Source organism: Abramis brama, assembly GCF_963993115.1.
Source record: "Abramis brama genome assembly, chromosome: 9".
NCBI classification, from domain to species: domain Eukaryota; kingdom Metazoa; phylum Chordata; class Actinopteri; order Cypriniformes; family Leuciscidae; genus Abramis; species Abramis brama.
The window spans coordinates 34,712,075-34,736,563 of NC_139971.1; the positions used below are offsets into that span (position 1 = coordinate 34,712,075).

The 24,489-nt window shown below is 38.1% G+C and overlaps 1 protein-coding gene across 1 annotated transcript; it reads right to left on the reverse strand.

Moving 5' to 3' along the window:
* Nucleotides 1-18,324: 18,324 nt before the first annotated feature.
* cbln1 (cerebellin 1 precursor) lies at nt 18,325-23,684 on the reverse strand. The gene is made up of 3 exons (XM_084124144.1): nt 22,826-23,684; nt 22,243-22,362; nt 18,325-19,389 (listed from the first exon to the last, which is right to left on the reverse strand). The coding sequence occupies exons 1-3, from the start codon at nt 23,078-23,080 to the stop codon at nt 19,192-19,194; spliced, it is 573 nt and encodes a 190-aa protein (XP_083980270.1). The 5' UTR covers nt 23,081-23,684; the 3' UTR covers nt 18,325-19,191.
* Nucleotides 23,685-24,489: the final 805 nt, after the last annotated feature.

Here is a 24,489-nt window from a genome sequence, read left to right on the forward strand (position 1 = left end):
AAACCAATATTCAAAGGTTTCCTGGAGAAATCTTGCATCTCTAGTCAAAAATTACTGTTATATGGTTATATTTCTGAATTGGAATTTAAAAGGCATTCACTTGGGAATGGCACACAACTCTGTCCAACAAGCACTTTTATAGTTGGTTTACAGTTTGAGAATGGTGATTTCATTGGGTTGGGTTACCCGTCTGTAAATGGAGAGGACAGGACACAGGTGCAGAGAATGTTCCAAATTATGGCTGGCAAGACTTACGACAAGCCAAAATGAGCCACAACATCTGTCTCTGCTGCTCAGCATCCGACTGATCAGAAGTCAATTATAAAAACGTTGGCACCCCTGCAACGGTAAATCGCCCTCCATTAGGAATAATCATTGCTCAGCGCCTGAGTGTGTGGCACTAATTTAGTTTTTTGAGTGTGTTGAGATGGGAATGGGGTGAAGTGACAATGAGAAGGAGAGTGAGAGACTGCTTTAAGCACTAATTTTCAATAGTCTTCAATAGTCTGGACTCACGTGAACCAAAACATTGACGATACACGCAAACCCACAGATCTGCCTTGTGTCTCTCATTACATTACGGCCTTAAAAAGGGGAGGAGAGTTGTGCTCTGTGCAGCATCGCCCATCTGACAGCCCACAAAAGAAAACATATTTAGATTGAATTAAATTGACAGCCTCTTGACATAAGAACTGATTTACAGAGCACAAGATATCACAACTCAACCTCGCAATATATAGACTTTAAAGGAAAGCGCCCAGCAAAGACAGACAGGAATATGCTGTTCAAAGATTGGATTTTCTTTTTTTTTATATCTACAAAGGAACATGCATACTCAAACACACACACAAATGCTTCTTGGCATTTTCACACACACACCGTCCATGATCAGGTTGCAAGAGTCGTGAGAAAATGAGAAGCGCTGTCAGTCAAACGGAGAAATGTGGGATCTGTCAGGCCTGCATATACTCAGAAATTGATTGGCAAAACTTTCATAGGGAAAAACTATAGCAAACCTTTGTTGAGTTTCTCATCTCAAGCACTCAATGAGAAAGCCTGTGGAGAGATATTGTGATTTTGCGAGGGAAAAGGACAGTGCACTAAAACGGTTAGTGCATTGACTCATGACCACAGAAATACCACAGCCTTGGAGAGAGACAACTTACAGTATTTTGACATTATCCAACTGATATATACTGACATTGAATAGAACAATACTGAATACATACAGTATATACTGGACAGTGGCGCAAAAAGTGGGTATGCGCTATATGCAGCGCATAGGGGCGCAGCACCAGGGGGGCGCCAAAGCGATGGTAATTTTTTTTATTTTATTTTTTTTATCTATACATAGCTGCTGTTGTGCGTTTCTATATAATTTCTGCATTTCCTCAATGTTATATAACTTTTTAGAGGACTAACAGGCTAGAGTAGGATTTTCATAAGGTTCCATCATAGAATTTTGACATAGAGAGCAGGTATTTTGATAATATCGCGAGCAGGCGGGGGCGCTGTGAGCGCTGAGTGAGCAGGTACGAGTCGAAAAAGATGGATAAAGCAAAGAAAGTTGTCGGGGCTAAAAATAGAAAAAGAAAGAGGAAAAAGGAGATGGCATGTCAATTGATGCGCCAGCAGCTAAATAAGTGGATGGTCAAAGGCAACAGGTAGGATTTAAAGTGTGACGTCCACGCATGTAGGGAGATTACCTGTGGGCCGACATGCTTTTTGGGCCGATACATCTAATAGGCTAATTTTTTTTTGTCTTTGTCTTAACGGCCCATAAAACTCGTACATCGGCGGCCCATTCATTTTGTTTTGTTTTGCTTAATTGGCGGCGCTGGGTTAGTGCCGTTGTAATGCATTGGTCAAAAAAAATAAACAATTTTTAAAAAAAAATCAGCGTTAGTGTTTTTTGTGTGACATTTTTCATTAAACACGTAGATCAGCGGCCCATTGGTTCTTTTCTTGATTGACACTGGGCTGGCCCAATCACATCTTTAATGTGAAGTATAGAAATTAGTACAAAACTAATTATGAAAGTATCCTTTATTTTTCAGTGCATTTGTTTTACAATATATGGCTATTATATCAGAGAGGGACTATCTAGGGGACTATAGGGACTATATTACTATCTAGAGGGACAGAGGTCCACTCAGCAGTGGATTCATCACTGTGAAGTATAGTTCAATTTTATTAATAAATGACAATTTTGTACTTATTTAATCTGTTAACTATAAATTGTTGCTGCATACCCCTCTGACACTGGGTAGTTGCGCCCCTGATACTGGATAAACCCGTACAAACAGTGCTGGGTAATAACTGATTACATGTAATCTGGATTACGTAATTAGATTACAAATATTATAAGTACTTGTAATTAGATTATATTACATTTTAAAATACTCGTGTTCAGACTACAGTTACTTTTTTATTGATTACATATTCACACAATGGCAGTAATTAATTCAACCTAATTCTTCTTTTTCACGTTACATTTTTCTTTCTAAAAAAGCATATCGCTTATACAATCAGAAAGTATTCTAGTTCAGTCACTAGCCAGATGGCTATAACATTGCATATCGAATCAACTCCTGACGAAAACATTAATTATTAATTGAATTATCACTCAGTAGTTCATTTAAAGGGGCATTCCACCCATAGGAACATTGTTTTTTATTGAAAGTGGGTCATATATGTAGTCGAAATGTAAAATAAATTTTGAATTTGGTGCCTTCGTGACCGAGGAATAACTTCAGGACGCATTTGTATGAAAGACAACAACTCCCACAATGCACCACATTGCACAGCTCTGCAAGCCACTCCCACTAATCCAGAACAGCGCATATCTGCCTATAAGAGAAATCACTCTTCCGTCTACAAGGCTAGCTACCACCAGAACTTGAAATTCATTTCACACAAAATGTCTAGTTAGTTGGCGAACTCATTAGTGCATTACTCCTCGTTTTTATTTCTTTCGAAAAGGTGAATTATTGCATGGTACCGGGATGTTCAGTCAGAACATATGCGGTGCGAAACTAGAATAGTTCACAACACAAACGTCCGTGTCCTCGTCTGATTCAGAGATTTCGTCCAGGCGAAATTGTCATCGTTGAAATTCTTTTCCGCAGACGGACTCTATCTCTGTGTTCGTAGTTGCATAGTGAGATCACCGGCGCCACCGGTCCGCCCTAACTCGAGCCAGTCTGGGCTCCTCGTCCGCGGCAGGCAGGTCTTCTGCCTCGGCTGCTCTTCGCTATAATGCGGCTTGTAAAGGTAGCCACAAACACCTGATTCAAGCATCAGACTTCCGAAATCCTCTTCTTCTATATCATATCGAGTACTCTCCTCCGCTATTGTCATAACTTTACATCTGTCTCCACAGCGCCTGTTGGCTTAGCTTCAAACAAGATGGAGGATATTGCTTTCAGTTTCAGAGAGTAAAGTCCCACCCACTGATCTGTAATAGGTCTGTAGCGTGAGCGGGTCCCGCCCCTGGGAAAGATTGGAGAGATGAGGAACTAGTGCTTGTAGTCTCAACAGAAATCCCCCCCTCTTACACTTCCTCCGACAATGACGCAAAATGACGATTTTTGCGTCATTGTGGGAGGAAGTGTAAGAGGTAAATAACGGATTTCTCCCGTCTCAGGGGAAAATGAGAGAGTGTTGCACGACCATTCAATAGTATGACTGGGTTTCTAACAATGCAAAGCTTAGTGCAAAAGGGTGGAGTGTCCCTTTAACCATTGCTTTGTCTGTGGAAGGCATCTGTCTATCAAACACATTTTTATTATGGAGATCAATAATGAGCTAGCTTTGAAAGCATACGATCCCACCCTCTATTCAGAGCACTCTACACTGACCTGTATCACCTAACTAATGCAGATTCATTTCGGCATTGATAGTGTTTGAGATAAATTCAAATCGTACAAATTCGTACGAGTGAGGTCGTATAAATTCGTACGAATTAGCCACCTCGTAAATTCGTACGAATTGTCGTGAGATCGGGTTGGGTCCTACACCTTCCACAGACGATATATTTTTTTTATATACATATATATATATATATAGAAAACATATAGAAGACATTTTGCGTGTCAAATAAGCTTGTTGATTTTGTTAATATTACCTACAGAGAAGCTGAAAATGGCATAAACCCATGCTGCGTGAGACAATCAAAACAAAAAACAAAAGTCAAAACAGTTTCTGTGCCCAGGGCCCACAATCTCTTAATCCGTCTATGCTTTTCTCAGAACGACACAGCCTCCATTCTTCAGGGCCACAGACAATAGAACGCCAATCAATAGAGCTGACATTGAAATGCAAGCAAACAGATTAAAGGTAAAGGATGTCATGGCAACAAGCATTACTGAGTCTCTAACTCGAAGGACAGTTCCATCAAAATGACTTCATTAGACAGCCTAAATCTTTTATTTGTATGCATTTAATCCACACAAACAAAAAAATAATCCACTTCAAACACTTCTTGCACTTAGTACTTCAAGTTGATGAAACAGCACATAAGTAGCCTAGATCTTAGAGAACTGTCTTAAACTTTACTATTTTATTTCAATATCAATGATTTAACATTGTCAGTTTATAAATGTAAAATATTGAAAAAGCTGGAGATTTGATGGAGATTCTGTTTGCCAAATCTCATAACAAGTACACACTTTCAAATTAAATGCTTTTTCAAAGTAAATTAAATATTTACCAAAGGCTTTTAAGACTTTAAAGGGGTAGTTCACCCAAAAATCATTTACTCACCCTCGGAACACAAATGAAGATATTTTTGATTAAATCTGAGCGCTTGCTGTCCCTCCATAGACAGCTACACAACTATCACTTTGATGCTTCAAAAAATGTATAAAGAAATCATAAAACCAGTCCATATGATTCGAGCGGTTTAGTCCAAATTTTGTGAAGAGAGACATTCTCGTGTATTACGCAGCGAGTTTGAGCTTACGCCTGAACCAATGAGGTTTATCCTCACGCATTAAGCAAGTACTTCTGCTTATGCTTCTGTTTATGTTCACATGTGAATAAAAGCCGAAATTCAATCGGTTCATCATTCAAAGCAAACCAGTCTCTTTAGAAAATGCTGACCGTTCTATTCAGGATTAGTTTTACGATTTCTTTATGAACTTTTTTGAAGCGACAAAGTGGTAGTTTCGTGAACTGTCAATGGAGGGACAGAAATCTCTCAGATTTCAATAAAATATCTACATTTGTGTTTCGAAGATAAACAGTAGTCTTGAGGGTTTGGAAAGGCATGAGGTTGACTAATTGATGAATTTCTTTAAATTTTAGGTGAATTAAAATAATAATTTTTTTTTTTCCTGGGTGGAAAAGAAAAATTAATACAGTCCTAAAGAGAATTTGTAATCTCCTCTGATAGCTCAAAGTGCATTTCAAATCCTCTTTTTGAACTGTTTACTGCAAACACAGTGACCCACCTGGTGGCATTTTTATACTCATTGTCCCTGCACTTAAACAGCATGTTCCTGACACCTTTGAAAAACAAACCGCACCGCTTTCACCTGGAGAGCTCACATTAGATTGGACATAATTTCAGAAAACACCATATTATCTGACCCTGGGAGAGGAAAGCAGTCTGTGCGTGTGTGTGTGTGTTGTGAGGGGTGTACTCATGGGAGGGGTCTCTCTGCACTCGAGATGTGGAGATATGGAATGAGGCATTAATTGAGCTGCCTGCAGAGGGGAATAGCATAAGGAAGAGCTCATTAAAAATGATTATTAAAGAAACAAGCAGAGCAGCAGTGCTCAAGCATGGCCAAAACACTCAGACAGAGGAGAAACAGCTTGTGCCGTTCTGCCACGAGGACATAACTTACACTAAATACGGAGCAAAAAGTCACACACTAAACAGGGTAGTCCAAAGACATGCACACAAGTAGCGTGTATTAGGCAAACCTTCTGTGACAGAAATGATTCTTAATTGTAATTAAGCTGAAATATACAGAGAATCCAAAGATTTTAAGTATTTTCATCTCACTGTTCAAGTGAAATTAAGTTAACTCAGCATTCCAGCTAATAAAATACACCGTAGCCTATTGAACCTTTTGCTATGTCTAGTTGTATTTCTATAGTTGTATATAAAGCTTTTGCCATGTTTCTCAGTTCAACTGGCAAGAATGTTAATATTTTCCACAGTTTATCTAGAAGTGAGCCTTCAAAGTATGTGTGTTTGCACTTTTAAACTGAACCCTAGTCATGAGCAGCCAAACATACTTTAGAAAATGTTTCACAAAACTGGAGAATAAGTATTTTTTCTACACATTTCTGTCCATCAGATTTTACATATATTCTTTTTATATCCTATATAAAATGGTTATGTTTGGGTTTGGGGGTAGGGTTAAGTGATCTACAAATGATCTATAAAATGATAAAAGGGCAATTATACAAATATTTTTATGATATAAAAGATTCTTAAATATTTTGTTTTTTTTAGCTGTAAATACGTAATAATGTTTACGTTTAAATATTGTCAACATTCTTATTCGTTTCAGCATCTATCCAAACAATAATGCACGCTTTGCACCGGAAAATGTCACTTCTCGATACCCATGTATTAACAATGAGACCAGGCTGTTCAATATAAAGCAAACCATATAATGAATTCAAAGAGAAATGTTTTAAAAACTTACTGATTTACTCATTTAATTATCTTAAATTAAGGTCATTAAGAGCATGACCCGGTGCTTCAGGTGACCAATTGCTCAAATATTCCAATCCTGTAATAACACGCAAAGGGAGCTAAAAAGTGACTTCGAAACAAAAACTTACATAGCACTGCAATTGAATGCCTTAAGTCTTAACATCAAAATCTCCAGATCGTTCTTTCCACTCTAATTAGATTGCAGCACTTCATCCCCTACTGGAACCAACAGACACAGGATTTACATGTCCATACAATTTATGACATAAAAATCAAAACACTGAGCTAAAGCTGGAAGGTCTGCAGGAGCTAATATAAAGGGAGTTTGAACCTTTATATAAACTACCTGTACAAAATTTCTGAAGATTAGTGGGAAAATCTAATCCTATTGCTTTGAAACCTCATTGGAAGGAGATATGGCAGAATCTAGGGTAGAATGAGGATGAAATGTAATGGTGATGGCTGAGCTGAGTGTCTGAAAAATCGGCTCCCTCCACGGCTCAAGACTGTGCTCTCCTCCTCTCTTTGACATGCCACGGCATGGGTTCCTTTATCAGATCAAACAGCTGACTAATCTGCTAATAGTCAGCGTGTGAGAGAGTGTATGTGTGTTTGAGAGGAAGAGACAGACAGCGAGAGGGCAAAGAGGAGCATCTCTTTGAGTTTGTGGTTCTGTGTATTTAATCCGATGCCCTTCGTGCCATTACTCACTTCCCGTCCCACGAGCACAGAATCTTTTTCCATATATTAAAAAAGAAAACACAGGACACTCACTCTCACAACAGCCTGAGGAGAGAAAATCCCAGGAGAAAAGACAAAACATGGTTAAAAATTGGTAATACTCTCATTTAAGACATTTTCTTAATTAGGTTATAAGACTGCAAATCTATTTGGATGGTCATTGTTTTACATGGGGATATGCAAAAACATTTAACATCAACATTTACAGGTGCTAATCAGTGATCTTGTGGTCATTCAATTGGAAATTGTTTTTGACAAAAATCATAGTCGGTTGGTAATTTAATTCCCATCCAAATCAACATTTCTGAATTTAGTTGTAGGAATTGGGCCAAAAATCATTTGAGATTTTTTAACCAGCGTTAAGTGGCAAAATATTTGACACTTGGCAAATTGTACCACAATTTGCACTTTGTATTAATTTCAACAACATTGCGTTTCTAGTGTTGTTTCTAAATACCATGCTGGAATGTTCATGTGTCTGCATATGTGAGGTAAAAGTCTGAATTTGTCAGACCACATAACTCCTTAAATCCCTAATTTTTAAAATCAGCAGAGTTGAAATCTGCTACGGGGTAATAATGGAACAATTTTAAAAAGTGATTATTTACAACAGTATCTGAATTTTCATGGGTTTAAATAAAATATTTTTTTATAAGAGACAATAAAAACAACTTTGTGCATCAAAACCACTCCTTTGATTTTCAGAAGTGAACGAATTTGCGACAGCTGAATGTAACATTTCTGACAAGCCAAATATGTCTGTCCTTGAGTATTTATTTAAGCCACAAAATAAACGGCATTCCGTAAAGTAAGTATAATGAACTATGCAAAAAGCATTTTGAATGCCTCCAGCATGTTTTATAATTACCCAAAAATCAAACATAGTTCACCCCTCCGGCACATTATCACGTCTATCAAAAACTTTGGCTGGCTGTTGGTTGGAATATTTGAACTAAAGCATCGGCATAACACACTCATGGCCATCAATCACTTCACTGAATATTTGCCGGCTAAGAAATAAACAATTATTACCAAACGATCCATCTGTTTTCAAATTCACATAATTTGAATATCCTAACATCACTGTCCATCAAAAAATATTGTGCACGTCACAGTAATATTTTACGAGAAGCAGAGGTCCAACGAGTACATGCATTTCCTGGAAAACCCACACTACCGGATGTTTGGAATGTGTCATAATGACAATAAATCTGTAGTCAGTATCAGCTGCAAAAATCCTGATCGGATCGCAACCCTTAAAATTCGTACATGATTTGTTACATTCAACTACCTCTTAGCAGATTTTGACTCATATAGAAAATACAAAAGTTAAATCTAATTTCTAAAGTTAAGTCAAAAAATATTTTCAAAATGAAATGCTGCTTGCAAGAGATATTTATTCAGATGGGAAATAAATTATCACATCAACCTGCTGTTTATTAAAAAAAAAACAATAGTGTGATGTTCTATCAAACTATAAAAGAAAACAAAGACAAGCATGGTGTAGATTTGAACTATGTTAACTGAACCGTTTTCTGCATAATAAATGCACCTGGCATGTTGCCATGTATCAGTCGGTACCTCAACATGCGCATGTGCACAGCAACAGCATTAATGCTCAGAACATTAGGAAATTCAGCCCAGACCTTTTCCCAGAGGATTGTGGGACAAAAAAAATACTAGTATTTCTATTCTGAACCATGAAATCACGGACAAGTAGCCTAGAAATCTAGACACACCCTAGCGGCAGCAAAATTTATAGTAGTCTAGCAACTCTCCGTTGACTTTCGAGCTGGAAAAACCAAACTCTAGTCAGGCCAATCACATCGTGTATAGAGTAGGCGGGTGGGCTTAACATAATGACGACAGAGTTGCGACGGTTCCCTGCTACTTGAAAACAAAGAATGGCGGCTGCTGCTGGCGAACAGCGGTCTTTCGAATCGGCTTTGGCCGCGACTCTGGAGGACTTGGAGTTAAGCTGTTCTTTGAGAAAAGAACAAAGAACGGCACTTAAGTCATTCTTAAAAAAGGAAGATGTGTTCGTAGTTTTGCCGACCAGATACGGCAAAAGTTTAATCTATCAACTAGCTCCGCTGGTGGGAAAACGCTCTGGTTGGTTGTAGCGCTATCCTACTGTGTGCAGAGGGAATTTGAAAGACAACCGTTTATCCCGCCCCTCGGATTGAGCCGTGCCAATGGTGAGTTGCCAGACCTAACATCTTGATGTAGGTCTGGCTTGCCAGGCTAACTGACAAGCACCTGTAAATGCTGAAATTACTACATTTGCCCATGTAAAAAATGGGTCTACAGACTACACATGGCACAATACACACTTTATCTGCTCACTCACTTTGAATAGGTATAACCCTTCTACCATAGGGGACCTTGATGGGCCTCTCTCATTACAGGACCCAGGACAACATTGTCTCCCTTATTTGACAAGACTATTAGCAGCATATTAACATTATTTGATCATAGTCAACAGACTATTATGAGAGATGTTCCTGATGTTCTCTGAGTGACATATTTAGAGACCCCTTTTGAAACGTCTTTCATGATCACACTGGCTTCACAAACACAAGCTGCTATTACTGTGGATGGAGCTTCTGCACAATACAGCTCATAATGGCCAGTGCCAAGGACTGAGGTGGGCTGAAAAAAAAAAAGGTAAGGAAGAGAGCACATGTGGCGCGGTGACACAAAGAAGAATGCCACGTCAGCCCCTCCCTCGCTCACCCACTCCGTCTTTCAGATCTCCATCCCCCTGTCTCTTGGTGGAAAAGGTTACTAAATGTCACTAGGGAAGTTTTCATCATCTTCAATGGCTGTGGGACCAAAGTATGTGAGAGATGGAACGGATTGTACTGGCACGTGTGAGAATGGAGAAGTCAGTGTCACTGCAACTAGACAGCTAATGCCCGGACCCTCTGTTCACAGGCACAATTGGGGAAAAGAAATCAGTTATCTGAGAGTCAGACTGAGCACCGCTGAAGAGCAGCACATCCAGGGCTCTGGGATCTCATAATGTAACATGGCCCCTCCACACACACAAGCTTTGTAGGGACACTAAAGCAGACAACATCCATAATCATCACGGACACACCAATTATTATTTTTATTTTTTTTTATCGATCAGAATAAAAAATATGGGAGAAAAAATATGTTTCAAATCTTTTGCGTTCTCTTGGATAAAAACTTCCTCTTTAATGTCCCGCCGGCAGTGTTTCATAGAGTTTGAACTTGGATTTAAATTTAAAGAAATGCGGTCAGTGCTTAATTCAAGGAATTCATTAAAGAAGGCAGTATATTCACAGATTCGAATTTCCGTTGTTAAAATACAAATGACACCTATTTCCAATCATAGTAACGTAGACAACGAGATACAACCCAATTTTCCTCAAAATGAGCTTTGTAATATAAATTGGTCTCTCTGAGCAGGCGGCTGAGAGACAAGTCTGCAAGTTTGGCGAGAGAATGCAAAGATTTATCAGGGAAACGCAAAAGTTTTGCGAGAGAACGCAAAAGATATGAAAAATATTTTTTTCTCCCATCCCAAATTTTTTCCACCACCATGTACCTTCAAGGGCTCAGTGCAATTAGAGCAATAGAGAATTAAAGGGGTCCTATTAATCCCTTTTAAAAAGTCTTTGGGGTGTACTAGAATATGCTTTCATGCTTAATTGTTTAAAAAATGCATTATTTTTCACATATTTTACATTATAGCTCCTCTCTTCCCAGTCTGTCCCGATCATTTTCGATGAAGCCCCTCCTTCCAAAAAACGAAATGTGCTGTGATTGGTTAGCTAGCCCAGTGTGTTGTGATTGGCAGCGCTTAGCATGTGTTCGGGAAATGTCCCGCCCCTCCATAACTGTTCTTCTCTAATGTAAATATAGAGGATGGCGGTTATTTCAAACCACTAACAAGAGGATCGTCCAAAACGGATTTCATGCACAGACTTTGCAAGAACGGATTCCACAGGACGTTTCAGAATTGTATGTTATTTTTATACATTATAGATACGATGTTATTCACCATTTAATCATGATATTTTTCGGAAAACTATGGTAATAGTAATCGATCACAAAAACATGGTTAATTTTCCTAAAGGGCAGTGAACAGCCTTACAAAAGCTACAGTAAACAACACTATATTAATATTATACTATTATACTAGCAGGAGAGCGTAGCAACAACAACATAAAACTTATAATTAGAACTGTTAATAGAAAATGCAACCACAAAAACTAAGACATACTTACAAGTTGTGATCCAAAAACAGATTGTCCTGACAAAGTGGAAACTGCTCCATTTCAGGAGATGCTTTTATGTGTAGTCTGCATTGTGGCTCTGGAAGCTGTTCTCCGTAAAATGTGCAGCGCACAGATAAACATCGGGATTATAATGTTCAGGAACAGTGTTAAAATAAATTAACCACTCTAAGTTCATCAGCCTTTGGAAGGTCAAACAAATGAGTTGTGGAAAAAACAGCGTCTCTTTGACATAGTAGCAGCTCATCCAGGCCTCGTCCGCTTTTTTGCCTATTCCGTGGGTGGGGATTATTTAAATGAGGAACATTATGACTTCATAAAGCCCGAAAAAAAAAAAATCGCGCAGTAGTCCAAACGAGCCGCCTGTTGTAGTTCTAGAAAAGTGTATTCTATTAAATCAATTATCTCCCTTTGGAGAGGACTTCGAGCTTTGTAACCTTGCAGATTTTTGTAATGCTCAAACAGCAACATTACACTCTAACTAAGGTTGAAAAAGTGAAAAAGCATAATAGGACCCCTTTAAATTCACTTCAAATGACTAGCCTACATCAGATCATAACCCTCTTGAAACAACGAGAAACATTGCGTTTGAGCCCCACTTTCCTCTTATCCGCCCCTCTGTGCTGCTTTCTGTGGCGTAATTAGGACTTATCTAAAATACTTGGGCAGTCATACAATTATTCTCCTCTCTCCACATAAATATCCCCCCTCCCCTTCCCCCCTTCCATAGTCCTGCATCCATATTTGATGACTTGTAGATTTGCAGCCCTTTATAGTAATGACAAACTTGAGCCTGGTGACAGTTTAAGGGCTGCTAAAGAGCTCTTAGAAACGTGCCGGGAAATAAATGTAATATTCCAATGCTTTGTGCTTTCACTCCCGTCAAAACCAGTCATTCTTCCCAATTATGGCACCACCCATCCAGATCGTGCTCTCTGAAAACACACTCCATTTCTTATTCTCACAAACTCATTCTGACATCTATAGACAGACAATTAGAAAATAAAAAAAAACACAATGCAGCACAGAGCAAATGACAATATATTTCCTGAAATGCTGACGTTTGAAAACAGCTTAACTCACACTCTTGTTTCTTAAGTGTGGCAGACGACAGACTAGGGTGTATGCACTCAAAATGCGCCTAATTTGATTAAAGAGATAATTGCTTTTTTTGTTTTGTAAACAGAAAACACATTAACCTGCTAAAGTGAGTACAACAGGACTTGTATAAACACGCTGTAGCTAAATGAAGCGCACATAAACTAATTATGAGCATGATTAAAACCTCTCTCTCAGTTTAAGCATGCCTGTGTTGTTAATGGGAAGGGGATTAATTTGCACAATGATATCATTCGCAGAGATAATTTGTGACACTAACATTCAATTGTTCCCCATTAACGTAATAGGCCTTCTCACCCACAAGTTGCAGAAGGCAAAAATAAAACACTGAGAGACACTGAACGACTAAACATCACTCAGAATGTTATAAGACTAGTGAAAAAAAAAATTCTGAATCCCTCCTGAGACGTAACATGACTATGTGAAATTGCTGTCAGTTCAAAAAAGTATGCAGCACCAAGACAAAAGACTATTTATAGTATATTTATAGTATTTTCTAAATAATTAAGGACATACGCGAACACCCAAGCACATTTTCTACCAAAGGTCTCCAACTGATCACCAGTTAACACGTGTGGTGACATATTGTCTGGCTTTAAAATGTGACGCAATCTGCTGAAACATCAGTTCCCCACATTTTAAATATTTAAAGTGTTTGGTCGTTTGGCAATATCATCAATAACCCTGCAGTTCACAATCTTATTTCCCCATGGAAAAATCTGGAGAAAGAATAAATCCCAAGCCATTAACCACATCATTCTTCATGAAACATTTTAAATGCATCCAACCCAGAAAATGTGTTTATCTTTTATGATGCAATTGACTTTGATCATTCATGCCCAATAATAGAAAGAGCTAAATCTTAGCCTGTGCAGAAATAAGCTAGTGCTTGTTGACTATGAATATGACAAGTTCTTTAAATTTCATAATAACCTCAAAGTTATCTTGCTATCCATTTATTTCACAATGATATTTTCTAGCATTTGTTTAAAAAAAATAACCTTTAAAAGACCCCATAAAATCACCTGACAGCAAGCACAACATTCCTTATTGGTTATGAACCAATACGGTTTAGTCACAGTTATGAACCATGATTTGCAAATTGCTAGTTAGTGACAAGTGGTATTAGGGGTTGGGACATTGTCATTCTAGAGAGCATTCGATTGGACAAAAAAAAAAAAAAATGTTGTTCAGGAAGAGCCACCACCACTAGGCTATATTTGATCTGTTTTCCCAGAAGAAAAATGTTGCACATTTTAAATGTGCTTATCAGCAAAAGTGAATTTAATTAATATTTAGAGATCTCAAAGGTAATTGACATGGACTAAAAACCACAAAACTCTCATTTTGATTTCATGGGGTCAAGGCAGTCAACAGAAAAAACAATATACTCCATAGATGCCGATCCTTGAGCACCCATAGAAAAACACAAGATATTCTCCATTAATTTTAACCAATAAAAAACATCATGGGAACATCAATCGTTTGGTGGATCTCACACTGGGTTTCACCGGATCGTAAGACACATAATACTATACAGTTATATTTAGCGTTGCAACATCATAACCTGACACAAAAGCTTGTGCTTTCTGTTTTTTTACACAACAATAAATTGGATTATGTAACTAACTCCAAAATAATCAATGAGAAAGCAACTCACGACAACACTCATGGAAATAATATGCAAATGAAGATTTGTCTTTGTTTGGTTAGTAAAGTAACCTATTTGCAGAGTGTGTTTCTCTTTGTTAACATTTGTTCAGAAACTTTAGCTAATTAACGCCTATGATAGACTCAACAACACTTTCAGTTTTTCACACAAGTAAAATAAAGCAGGGAGAAACAGAAAATCCTGGAATACATTACTTGACAAATGTCAAGATGTAGAGTTAAGATCAAACTAAAAGGTGATTTAACACTTCTAAGGCAAAAATTACTCTTTTAAATAGTGCTTTGTCACTCATTGAGATGTAGGCTAGTCATGATTTACCACCACACAAGGTAGGCTACATCTACAGTATCTATCTTTGGATGTACGCCTACTGGATCTACTGGAAGCAAAATACCCTGAACAGCATCAAGCGCTCATAAACCAAGCCACCTGCAGCAGATGTTGATGATGCTGCGTAATTATGAGAGTTGGTGTGACGTGAGCACATAACCCCGATAAAGCAGATAAAATGATGTCAACATCTCTGTCACTCGCTCCTAATGCACAAATCAAATTCAGCAGGCAGTTCATTTAATTTCAGAGGCCGTTATAATTACTCCACTCCTGTTCAGAATCACAGTTAAAACAAACATCAGTTAAAGTAAACATTCCTAATATGGTTCCTCATATGGCAATTAAAATTCAATCTGCAGTGTCTCACCGCTTCCTCTTTTAATTGCTGCTCTCTCACACCTCTATTTTTGCCATAGCATTTAAAGAAATAACTACCACTGAGCTGTCCTCTAATTGCTTGTCAATAGATGTCCTCTAACAGCTAGGCCTATATTCTGAAATTGGCAAGGTTTACAAACATTGGGACTGAAGACGTTGTCCTTTGCCAAGAACCAATAAAGAATAATTTTGCGTCTGACCGAGAAGGATACAGATTACACTCTACTCCTTTATTCAATTATCATGGCCTTCACTTAGCTTGTTGAGCTATGAATTAGTTTTCTACAAAAATTATGATAGTCTAACAGGCCACAGTGTGTTAGGTTAGAACGTATCCATGTTTAAATAAAAAAAATAAAGTCAAGTCAAGTAAAACGAAGATTAAAGAAAAACTCCAGAATATGAAATAAATTAAAAATGAAAAGAAATAGTTAATATTTTTTATTTAAAAAATCCAATTATAATAAAAATGAATGATTAAGAAAATCGTGTGTGTGTGTGTGTGTGTGTGTGTGTGTGTGTGTGTGTAAATGTGTTTCAGCAGAAAAACAAGCCTTGAATAAAAATTGTGGTGTGTGTTGCAACAAAATGTAATAAACAAAATGGCCGCCAAAACATTCTTATTGAATAATTTAGGTAACGTTAATGGCAGACGGCTTTTAAACAGGTTTGAGGAGCTTTAACCATGTCACGTAAACATCTTAATCCAACATAATTTCTTGCTTATAATAATCGAACTGATTGTGCAGGCTACATGTAAACGTTGCAATACCATCGTTGTGCCGCACAGTGTATTTGAGTAACGTTAGGCTAAGTTACATTCTTCAGCCTGATCATTTTTCTAGTCACCTTTGCACTTTAAAAAAAAAACTCCACCATCTTCCCCGCAATCAATCTTAAACAGGAACTCACTTGCAGGAGAGACACCATATGGCTGTTTTTCGTCGTTATGGGCCGCTGTCCCATCGTCGTAGTGAGCGAAGGCCGAAGTCTCCGGTAATCTAGTCAAAGCAGGAGAGATGGATGACGCGCCTTTACTCCAGTCAACGAACCAAGCTCGCGCCCATGAGAGGCGCCTGGCTGGCACGTGCCACAGTAGGAAACATTTGGCTTGCATGATTTGCATCTCTCGTGACCCTTAAGGCTACCTCGCTGTAACGCGCCTACATAAATTAAGATGATTGACTTCATATCCCGACTTTTATGACAGATTTAATAGTCTAATAAATGTCGGTCAGTAATATGAGTTCATCATATAGTGCATTTTACTCAGATAAAGAACATGTTTATGAACCGACAGCGAGTAACTGTTTTCTATGAAGTCTATAGGCTACTGTATCATATTTAACCACATACCACTCAATATACCAGCATATTTGATATCTTCATTTTCAAGGACTCTAAATTGATCAACATCAAAACTTTGCTGAAAAACTTGTACGCAATCGTCTTACCTCCTGCCTTCAATTGATCATACCATTTTAGCAAGTAAAGGGCCTTTTAGTAGCCTATAATTCTAAATATGTCCACCTTCAGGTCCTGGTGTCTTTTTGATGTGAAATCTTTAATGACTGAACGAATAATAAGTAGGCTAGGCTCAATGTAAGAATAGCCTAACTTTTATATAAAATAATATTTCAAGATAAACATTTACAGGAATGAAGCAACTTAGATTTTGGCTAATATTGTTATCCATACATTATTTTTAGAAAAATAAAAATAAATGTATAATAGCCTTATGATACAACAGGCTTTTAAAGAATATTTGTGTGTCATCATTGTATTGCACTTATATGTTTCCCCCTATAATTAAAACTACAGAGCTTTGATGATAAAACTTTTAAATATAATCTTAATAAGACATATTATTGAGATATATAGAGTGACAACTGATATTTACATGTATTTTTATGTAAGTCTGTTATAATATCCATATAAATAACAAATTGCATAATTTTGTTCAGTAAACATTTGCTTCAATAAACTCTTCCATTAAAAAAATAGGATTTTTCTGACTATTATATGTCAGGCTTTGCCAGGGTTAAGGTTTCTATAATTCAATATTCAAACAAATGGTAAAGACTGATGTTGAATCATAACTTCACAAATTAAAATTGCACTTAAACATCAACATGCCATAATTTCCCCTCAAACTAAGTTAAATATTTCCTTTTATAGCTCTTTTCCCCTTCACTTCCCACATGCCCCTTAGCTCTCATTCCATAGTTCTGCTCAGACAAATGATAAGTGTGCAGACACTAATGAGTGGTTTTAAAATGGGTCTACTGTCTGGGCACAGGCCAGCAGGGACACTACGGCTCTTATGGTGCTGTGTTAACATTTCACAGCTCAACACTTGTCTATTCACCCTCTTCATATACACAGAACGGTGAGCACCGAAGCAGCAAGTTTTCTTGATAAGGCCCTCAAACGCAGCATTATATTATGAAAAGCTAGTGGTATAATGTACTGAGGTGAGCATCGCCTGTCAGAACTTTGAGCTCCTGTTGCTATGTTGGAAGGGTAGAGTGAGGTTCGTCTTTGGTTCCATTTTCGTGTTTGTTATTCCGCATTTCAACCTTTCTGTCCAATTATGAGTATTTTTAGTTTGGTTACAGCTCTTGTGCATGTTACAACTAAAATAAATATGGGATGATGAAGACTGTCATCAAATGAAGCCAAGAATCACATGGACTAAAAATCCCTTTCATGGTATGAAATACCTTAAGGACAATGCAAAAAAAAAAAAAAAGTTAAGTAAAAACAAAAGAAAAAGAGTATAGGAAAAATGTACGCAACATGATTTTTGTGTAAACAGTGGGGTTTGCTTATTATGCAAGCGCTAATTTCCCCCCAGGAGCTCATTAGAGCCTTGAGTGCAGCAGAGAGAGGCCCCAATCACCCGGTAGAGAGAGAAAGAGACAGAGATAGGGAGAGAGAGACCAGCCAAGCATGTCTACATCATGAGAGAGCACAGTGAGACACACTGAGTGTGTCATTGTTTCTCTGTGGCACACACACACACACAGAGCTTTGTCAGATTTAATTTCAGTGAAATGATTAGTGTTTGTTGCTCTCTAAAACCTGTAGGCGACAATCTTAAATTTTCAATGCACAGAATCAGATTAAGAAAAATAAAAAGTACCATTTAATTTTTATTGAATCAAAGAAAAGAAAAAACAATGGTTAATTAATTAAAAGGGAGGATTTTGTCTGCTAAATATTCACATATATCTTATCAATGATAATAAAACTTTGTACTTTATAGTATTTCTGATATAGTTTCATCTTAGCCACATTTTTTGACCGAAACAAAAACAAGAAGCATTGGTAGTTGGACAGCAGCCTGAAAATCCACACACAATCACTAAGTATTAACACTGAAATACAGAAATACAGAGAGTTGACCAGATTCATTTAGGCATTGAGTATATCATAATCATATAGAAACTTTTTTATGTATTTATATATGTATATATCCAGTATGCAGTCTTCTTGTGGGGATTCAGAGATCCTTCAGTCATGACAGAGCAAAGACGCCCTCTCAAAGACAAGAAAGAGTGAGCTGGAGGAAGCCAGAGAAAGAAGGGGCGACTGCACTGAGAGGAATGACAATGGCATTTTCAAACTCACAGTATGTATACGTATGGAGAGAATATACAAAGATGTGAAGGACAATCCTTAAAGCAGCTGAATACTTTTGAGGGTGGATTGTGATGGGATGAGTAAGAGGTTGGTGGGAAGGGCTACGATCCTCTGTATGCTTTCTTTCCATATTATTTCAATTATCATAAGGATAATAAAAAAAAAAGTTTTGGCTGTCCAGAGCTGTAGTCAAGCAGCAGAGCAAAGTGAGTGCGACTGAGAGCCTGCCACATAAAATTTTCACTTCCTATATGTTTTCTTTACATTCTCGCTATCATTCTATCTCTCATCCGCCCCCTTCTATCTCCCACAAGCCGGCGAGCTAAAGAGCAATAGTCCTGCCATGGCGTGCCCCTCCTCTACAGGGGGAAGACCAGGAAGCCGGAGAAGGTGGAGTACTTCCAGCCGCCCATCAGGTTGCCTCGCTCCAGCTTGAGGTATGCGCGGTCGCCTTTCTCCATTTGAATCAGGACGCCGTTACTGGCCGCTTCACGTGTGACGTCCTGATCCCCGGCGAAGGCGGAGATCACCGGCCAGCCGTTGTGCATCAGGCTCACCTGTAACATGGAAGCATTTTGATTAGCGAGTATCGCTGCACAAGGACATTCACACATGCTCTTTCTTCTGTTTCTTTTCTCTCTAATTTACTTAAAGGAACTGAAATTAGATAAAGAATAAAAAGAAGCTAAGCAGGTATTGCTCGGCTGAATATAAATTGTATACAAAACCCCAATGGGATAACTGGAAACTAGAACGTTATTAGTATCAATCAGAGCCGTTTGAATCTTCTCACCAACAATAATACATGTAATATACACTCTTGTTCCCTTTCTTTTGCAGGCAGACAAGCCCCTTGATAATACAGTTGGCAGCTCACTATGAAATCATAAAAGTTGATCAAAGCATTTATGGGCCTTTGCCAGAAGAAATGAAAATGGCACATTGCTTTATTTGTGTCTATTTTTCTATGCCAGCCATTCTCAGACCGAGCCAGAAGAAGAGCGAAAATGACATTTGATACTGCAATGAGGAATGAGTTTGGTTATTGGGAATGTTGTGCGTGACCATCAGATACACAAAATCAGAGGCTATCACTATCGATATGCAAAAACACTGTTACACAATGAAAACGCACTCTCACATAGAGATAAAAAACACAAAATGCTCACCACTAACATACCCTCAACATGCATTTGTTCACAGGATGACAAGTGAGAACATCATCATGCACTCTATATCATTTTTGGGTGACTTTCACCTTCCAAAAAACAAACCTCCAGCTTTGAGGCCCTGTAATTCTAATTCCATCCTCAATCATGTAAAACATACAAATGGACCACTGTATGAAAGAACCCAAAAATGAGAAGTGAGATAATGTGAACGGATCTCTCAACACACAATTTAATGCTGCATTTAGCGGAACCGACAGCTTCCTGTCCAAATGACGCTGTGGAGTGATGGAGGACAACCCCCTCTTTTTTTGTCCCCTGTCTCAGTCATGCATAATGCTTGGACATGAGCGACGACAAAATGTCCCCCCCCCCCTCCTTGCCATATCTATTCACAGGGTCATTATTTTAGATCAGAGTGTAATTTTCTTAATTATCGTCTGTCACATCTGGGGGTTTAAAGAGAATTGTGCTTCACAAAATATGGGCAGTATATATTATCTGCAATCAATATTCAAATCCATGGCTGTCTGCTGCTTTGTCTTTTGAAAAGTGTTGCGTCAAGCTTTGAATGAAAAGAACTTTCTCTGGCAATTTGCACTGCATTGTGCTGGACGACTCAGTCTGTATGTTAGTATTCCCAATGTTAACAAAATATAATAAGTTAACTAAATCATGTTAGTGAGTTTTATGATCAAATTAACTTACAATGAAAATGACTGACTAGAATTTTAAATACAGAATGTGACTATTAGTTTTTGACACCTAAACCAGACCAGAATTTATAAAAGGGGGGAAAAGCTTTTCCCCATCAGATGCCAAGTGTTGTCAGATGGACTTGTCCTTATATATAAAATTGACTATGGGAATATGAGCTATGATATAAGCTGAAAGAAACTGCAATAAAAATTTGATAAGAGTTACATTTACACCCAATGCATGCAGTTCTCCTTCCAAAGAATTCTTCGAGATCCACACAGACACTTTGTGTTGCTGTATTATTTATGGATCCTTTCAGATCATTGTGTGTCTGTGTTTATCATATGTTCTGCATGGTAATAGAAAAGCTTGCTTCTCCCTCGCAGATCAACAGAGTGGAATTCATATTTTCTTTGAAGTGTGAAGTGTAAAAGAACAAAGAAAATATTTAATCAGCTAAAGAAAGCCTTTCACACATAATCTGTTGTGTTACTCTAGCCAAACATATTTAAGAATTTGAGCACAATATCGCTCATTTAAAAAGTTGCACTCAAACTGACTAAAATGTTGGTCTAGGCCTATAGTAAAACCAGGATTAAATCAATTATAGAGATTAATAAGTTAATGTGTTTAGCAAGTTACAAATATGCTTTCTGTTTGCTCTAGACACATTAACTAGGAGGAATTAACTAAGCATTATTAGGACAATATCTATTGTAAAGCAATCTGTTGAAAACACTGTTCTGTCCTCAAATGTCTGGCCTTTTTACAGTAAATGCACAGCAGAACCTATAGCCCATAAACTCTTCCAATCTACTCGCGTGATTTTGAGCAAAATCCCTGCATCTCATAAAAAAGTATAAATAAATATATAAAGTACAAATATAATTATTGTAATCTGTGTGATCACCATAAAAAAAAAATAGACACATTGAAATAGGCCCTCCAATGCAAGACTATATGCACATGTTTTCTCTTGTATTATTTGTCCTAATTAAATAGTTGGATTAGAGAGCTTTGGTTTCAATATTTGTTTGTGTGTCATATACACATCTTCAACTTACTGTCTTCATTTAGTCAATGTTTCAGTGCATTTCAGAGATAAATAGGGAAATGTGTGATTTGTCTTGCTTCTAATTTTGTCGCCGATCAGAGCGGAATAACGGGATATAGTTGTGAATCCTCTGAGAGACACGACAGTGTAATGATTATGCGCTGTAATTAGCCAAAACAGCATATATATATATATATATATATATATATATATATATATATATAATTTTTTTTTTTAGGCTATACTGTGCAGACAGGAGGCGACTCTGTCACGCGCATTCTCTGTCCATGGTCCTGAATACGCGCCAGTCTTGTCTACGCGCCAAATTTTAGGATTGTTGTTAATCTCGTGCTAATTGAGGGAATAAAGGAAAGCGTTCCTCTCTAGACAACTGAAAATTTCACATTTTCTTTCACACACTCTTTACTGTCCCACGCGCACCACAGAACACTTAAGAGAATGGTGAGAATAAAGGTATGAGCACTTACCTGGATCGTTTGACGATTATACACTTTTACTACGTGGAAATTAAAACTGTATATCCCTTTGCGCGGGGCAAAGAAATTGCTCCTTTCCTCATCGAAACTTTTACCAACGTTCACAAGTACCTGAAGGATGATGCAGAAATCAGAATATAAGTCAAACACGCAATAACAAGTAATATCTATTAAAAATCGCCCTTTTTAGTCTAGGTTTGAGCTCTTTAGGTTTTACGATGGACACTGGCTGGTATAAAGCAGCAAAGCGTTTAAATCAGTTCGTCATTCATTATATATACAAGAGCTGATGGGGGATAGTTTTATGACACAAAAAAGAAGTTCACGGCTATTAGATATAATTGAAAAGACATTAGCCTGTAATTGACCTTTAATGAAGTGGAGGGAAATGTGACATCTCCCCAGATAACACATAGCTTATCAGTTAAAGGTTTCATTGCTGTGATATTTCTTTGATTTTGTGACCAAGTTTGTATTTGTAACCGTGACACAAAAATCCTCGCGCAATTCACAAAAAGTAGCCTAACATAAAAACAAAATAAGTCAAGCGACTGTTTCCATAGTGAAAATTTACCTGATCGAAATAGATCACCATTGTTCGATTGCTCATCTCCGACGGCTCGTGGTTCGTGTTCCTCACCACGGAAAAAGCCACTTTGGCGCTTCCAGAACGCACCGATATCCCAAGAGCCGTCCCAGTGGGGTCCGAGGTGGGATTTGAGTCGCACACGACCAAGCATTTCCCCTCCAGTACGATGGGTTCTGTCTCGTTCTGTGCGTATGCATGGCACACTAACCACACTGCGCCTAGCACCAACGTCAACATCATGCCAACTTCACTCCGCACCTAACAGCAGTCTTCTCGCAAAGACACAGCCCGCTCAAATTCCAAACCAAAATCACCCCAAACCTGTCCCCACTGTAAAACGAAGTCCTTCCAAACAGTTTAAGTCAGGACTACAACAGTTTTCCCCCTCGTTCCCCTCTCAGTCCGTAGTGGAAGAACCGACTGAAAGCGGATCAAGGCCCTTACCGAGCTCGCGCGCAGTAGAATACATAGCGCGTGGGGTCCGTCTGCTCGCGCGCTCAATTATTGATATGTGAGATATTAGAAGTGAAACACAAAGGCTCGTGAGCGCAATCCTCCCGCCCTCCTCACTCTCCCCTCCGGGCCCCCAATCAGCGCAGGAGACGGTCTTTACTTTTCCAATCGCTTTCCAAGCAAGTGCATGGACCGCCTCCTCTCGTGACAGCGCCGATGGGGTCCCACCCCTCAAAAGAAGTATCTTACAGGTGGACCCTACTCAGCAGACAGAAGGGGATGACACCCCGATCCTCGGAAAATGGGGGCGCGTTATTTTATCATCGTTTTACCGGACACAAGGACGCAATTTGTTCTTCCGTGCCATGTTAAATGGTTACTCAAGATGAATGGATTGTGAGCGCGCGGAAACACAGCGGAGGTTGTCTTCAGGAACGCCGGGTGGAAGTGGTGCTTTTGCTCACTAACGGACACCTATTGCTGAGAAAAGGACATTTTACGAGGGCAGTGATGCTTAGCTACACATTCTACAGATGGACAAGCCAACTTTAAGCGAAGACTTAAAAAGTCATTTTAATAGAAAAAGAATGTAAAAATGCTACAGTAAATATGCTAGGTGTTAATTGGGTAACTGTCAGTTACCTCGTGAAATATAGCAGGAAAAATATATTAGATTTATTGGACAATAAATGTAATTCCACTGTGAAAGAAATAGGATTTGAACGTAAAAGTATTTACCATATAATTTACTTGCATCAACGTTTTATTTACATTCTACAAGAAATTACATGCGCTATTTTTGCTTTTGTTTTTGTTTGTAAGAAAAAAGAAAAAAAATCTAGTAACTTTTTTACCATATAGTAAAAAGACGTTGCTGGAAGAAAATAGTTTTTTTTAAAAGAGGGGGGGAAAAGACTCCCATTGGGAGTCCCGTTGTATTTTATTAAAAGCTACTTTATTTTTTTAGAATTAGTTACATACGTGTAACATTTGCAGGGTTGTTTACAGTTTTTTCAGTATCTATCCTGTTTGTAAGCCTGGTGGTGTTTTGTAATATTGTAGCCTATAAAGGCCTGTAGGCTATGTATGGTTCATGCAAAGGCCAGTTTTCATTAACGTTAGTCTTGGCCTTCTGTTTATCCACCTGTATAATTATGCCGGTTATCAGTAGCCTATGCTATAAGATTTATAGTCCA

What these genes read in the sequence shown, in the direction of transcription:
- cbln1 (XM_084124144.1), bottom strand. Translation starts at nt 23,080, where the DNA reads ATGATGTTGACGTTGGTGCTAGGCGCAGTGTGGTTAGTGTGCCATGCA. An exon ending in TGGTGATCTATTTCGATCAG is followed by an intron (nt 22,363 to 22,825) that starts GTAAATTTTCAC and finishes ATCATCCTTCAG; the next exon opens with GTACTTGTGAACGTTGGTAA. An exon ending in ATAATCGTCAAACGATCCAG is followed by an intron (nt 19,390 to 22,242) that starts GTAAGTGCTCAT and finishes TCCATGTTACAG; the next exon opens with GTGAGCCTGATGCACAACGG.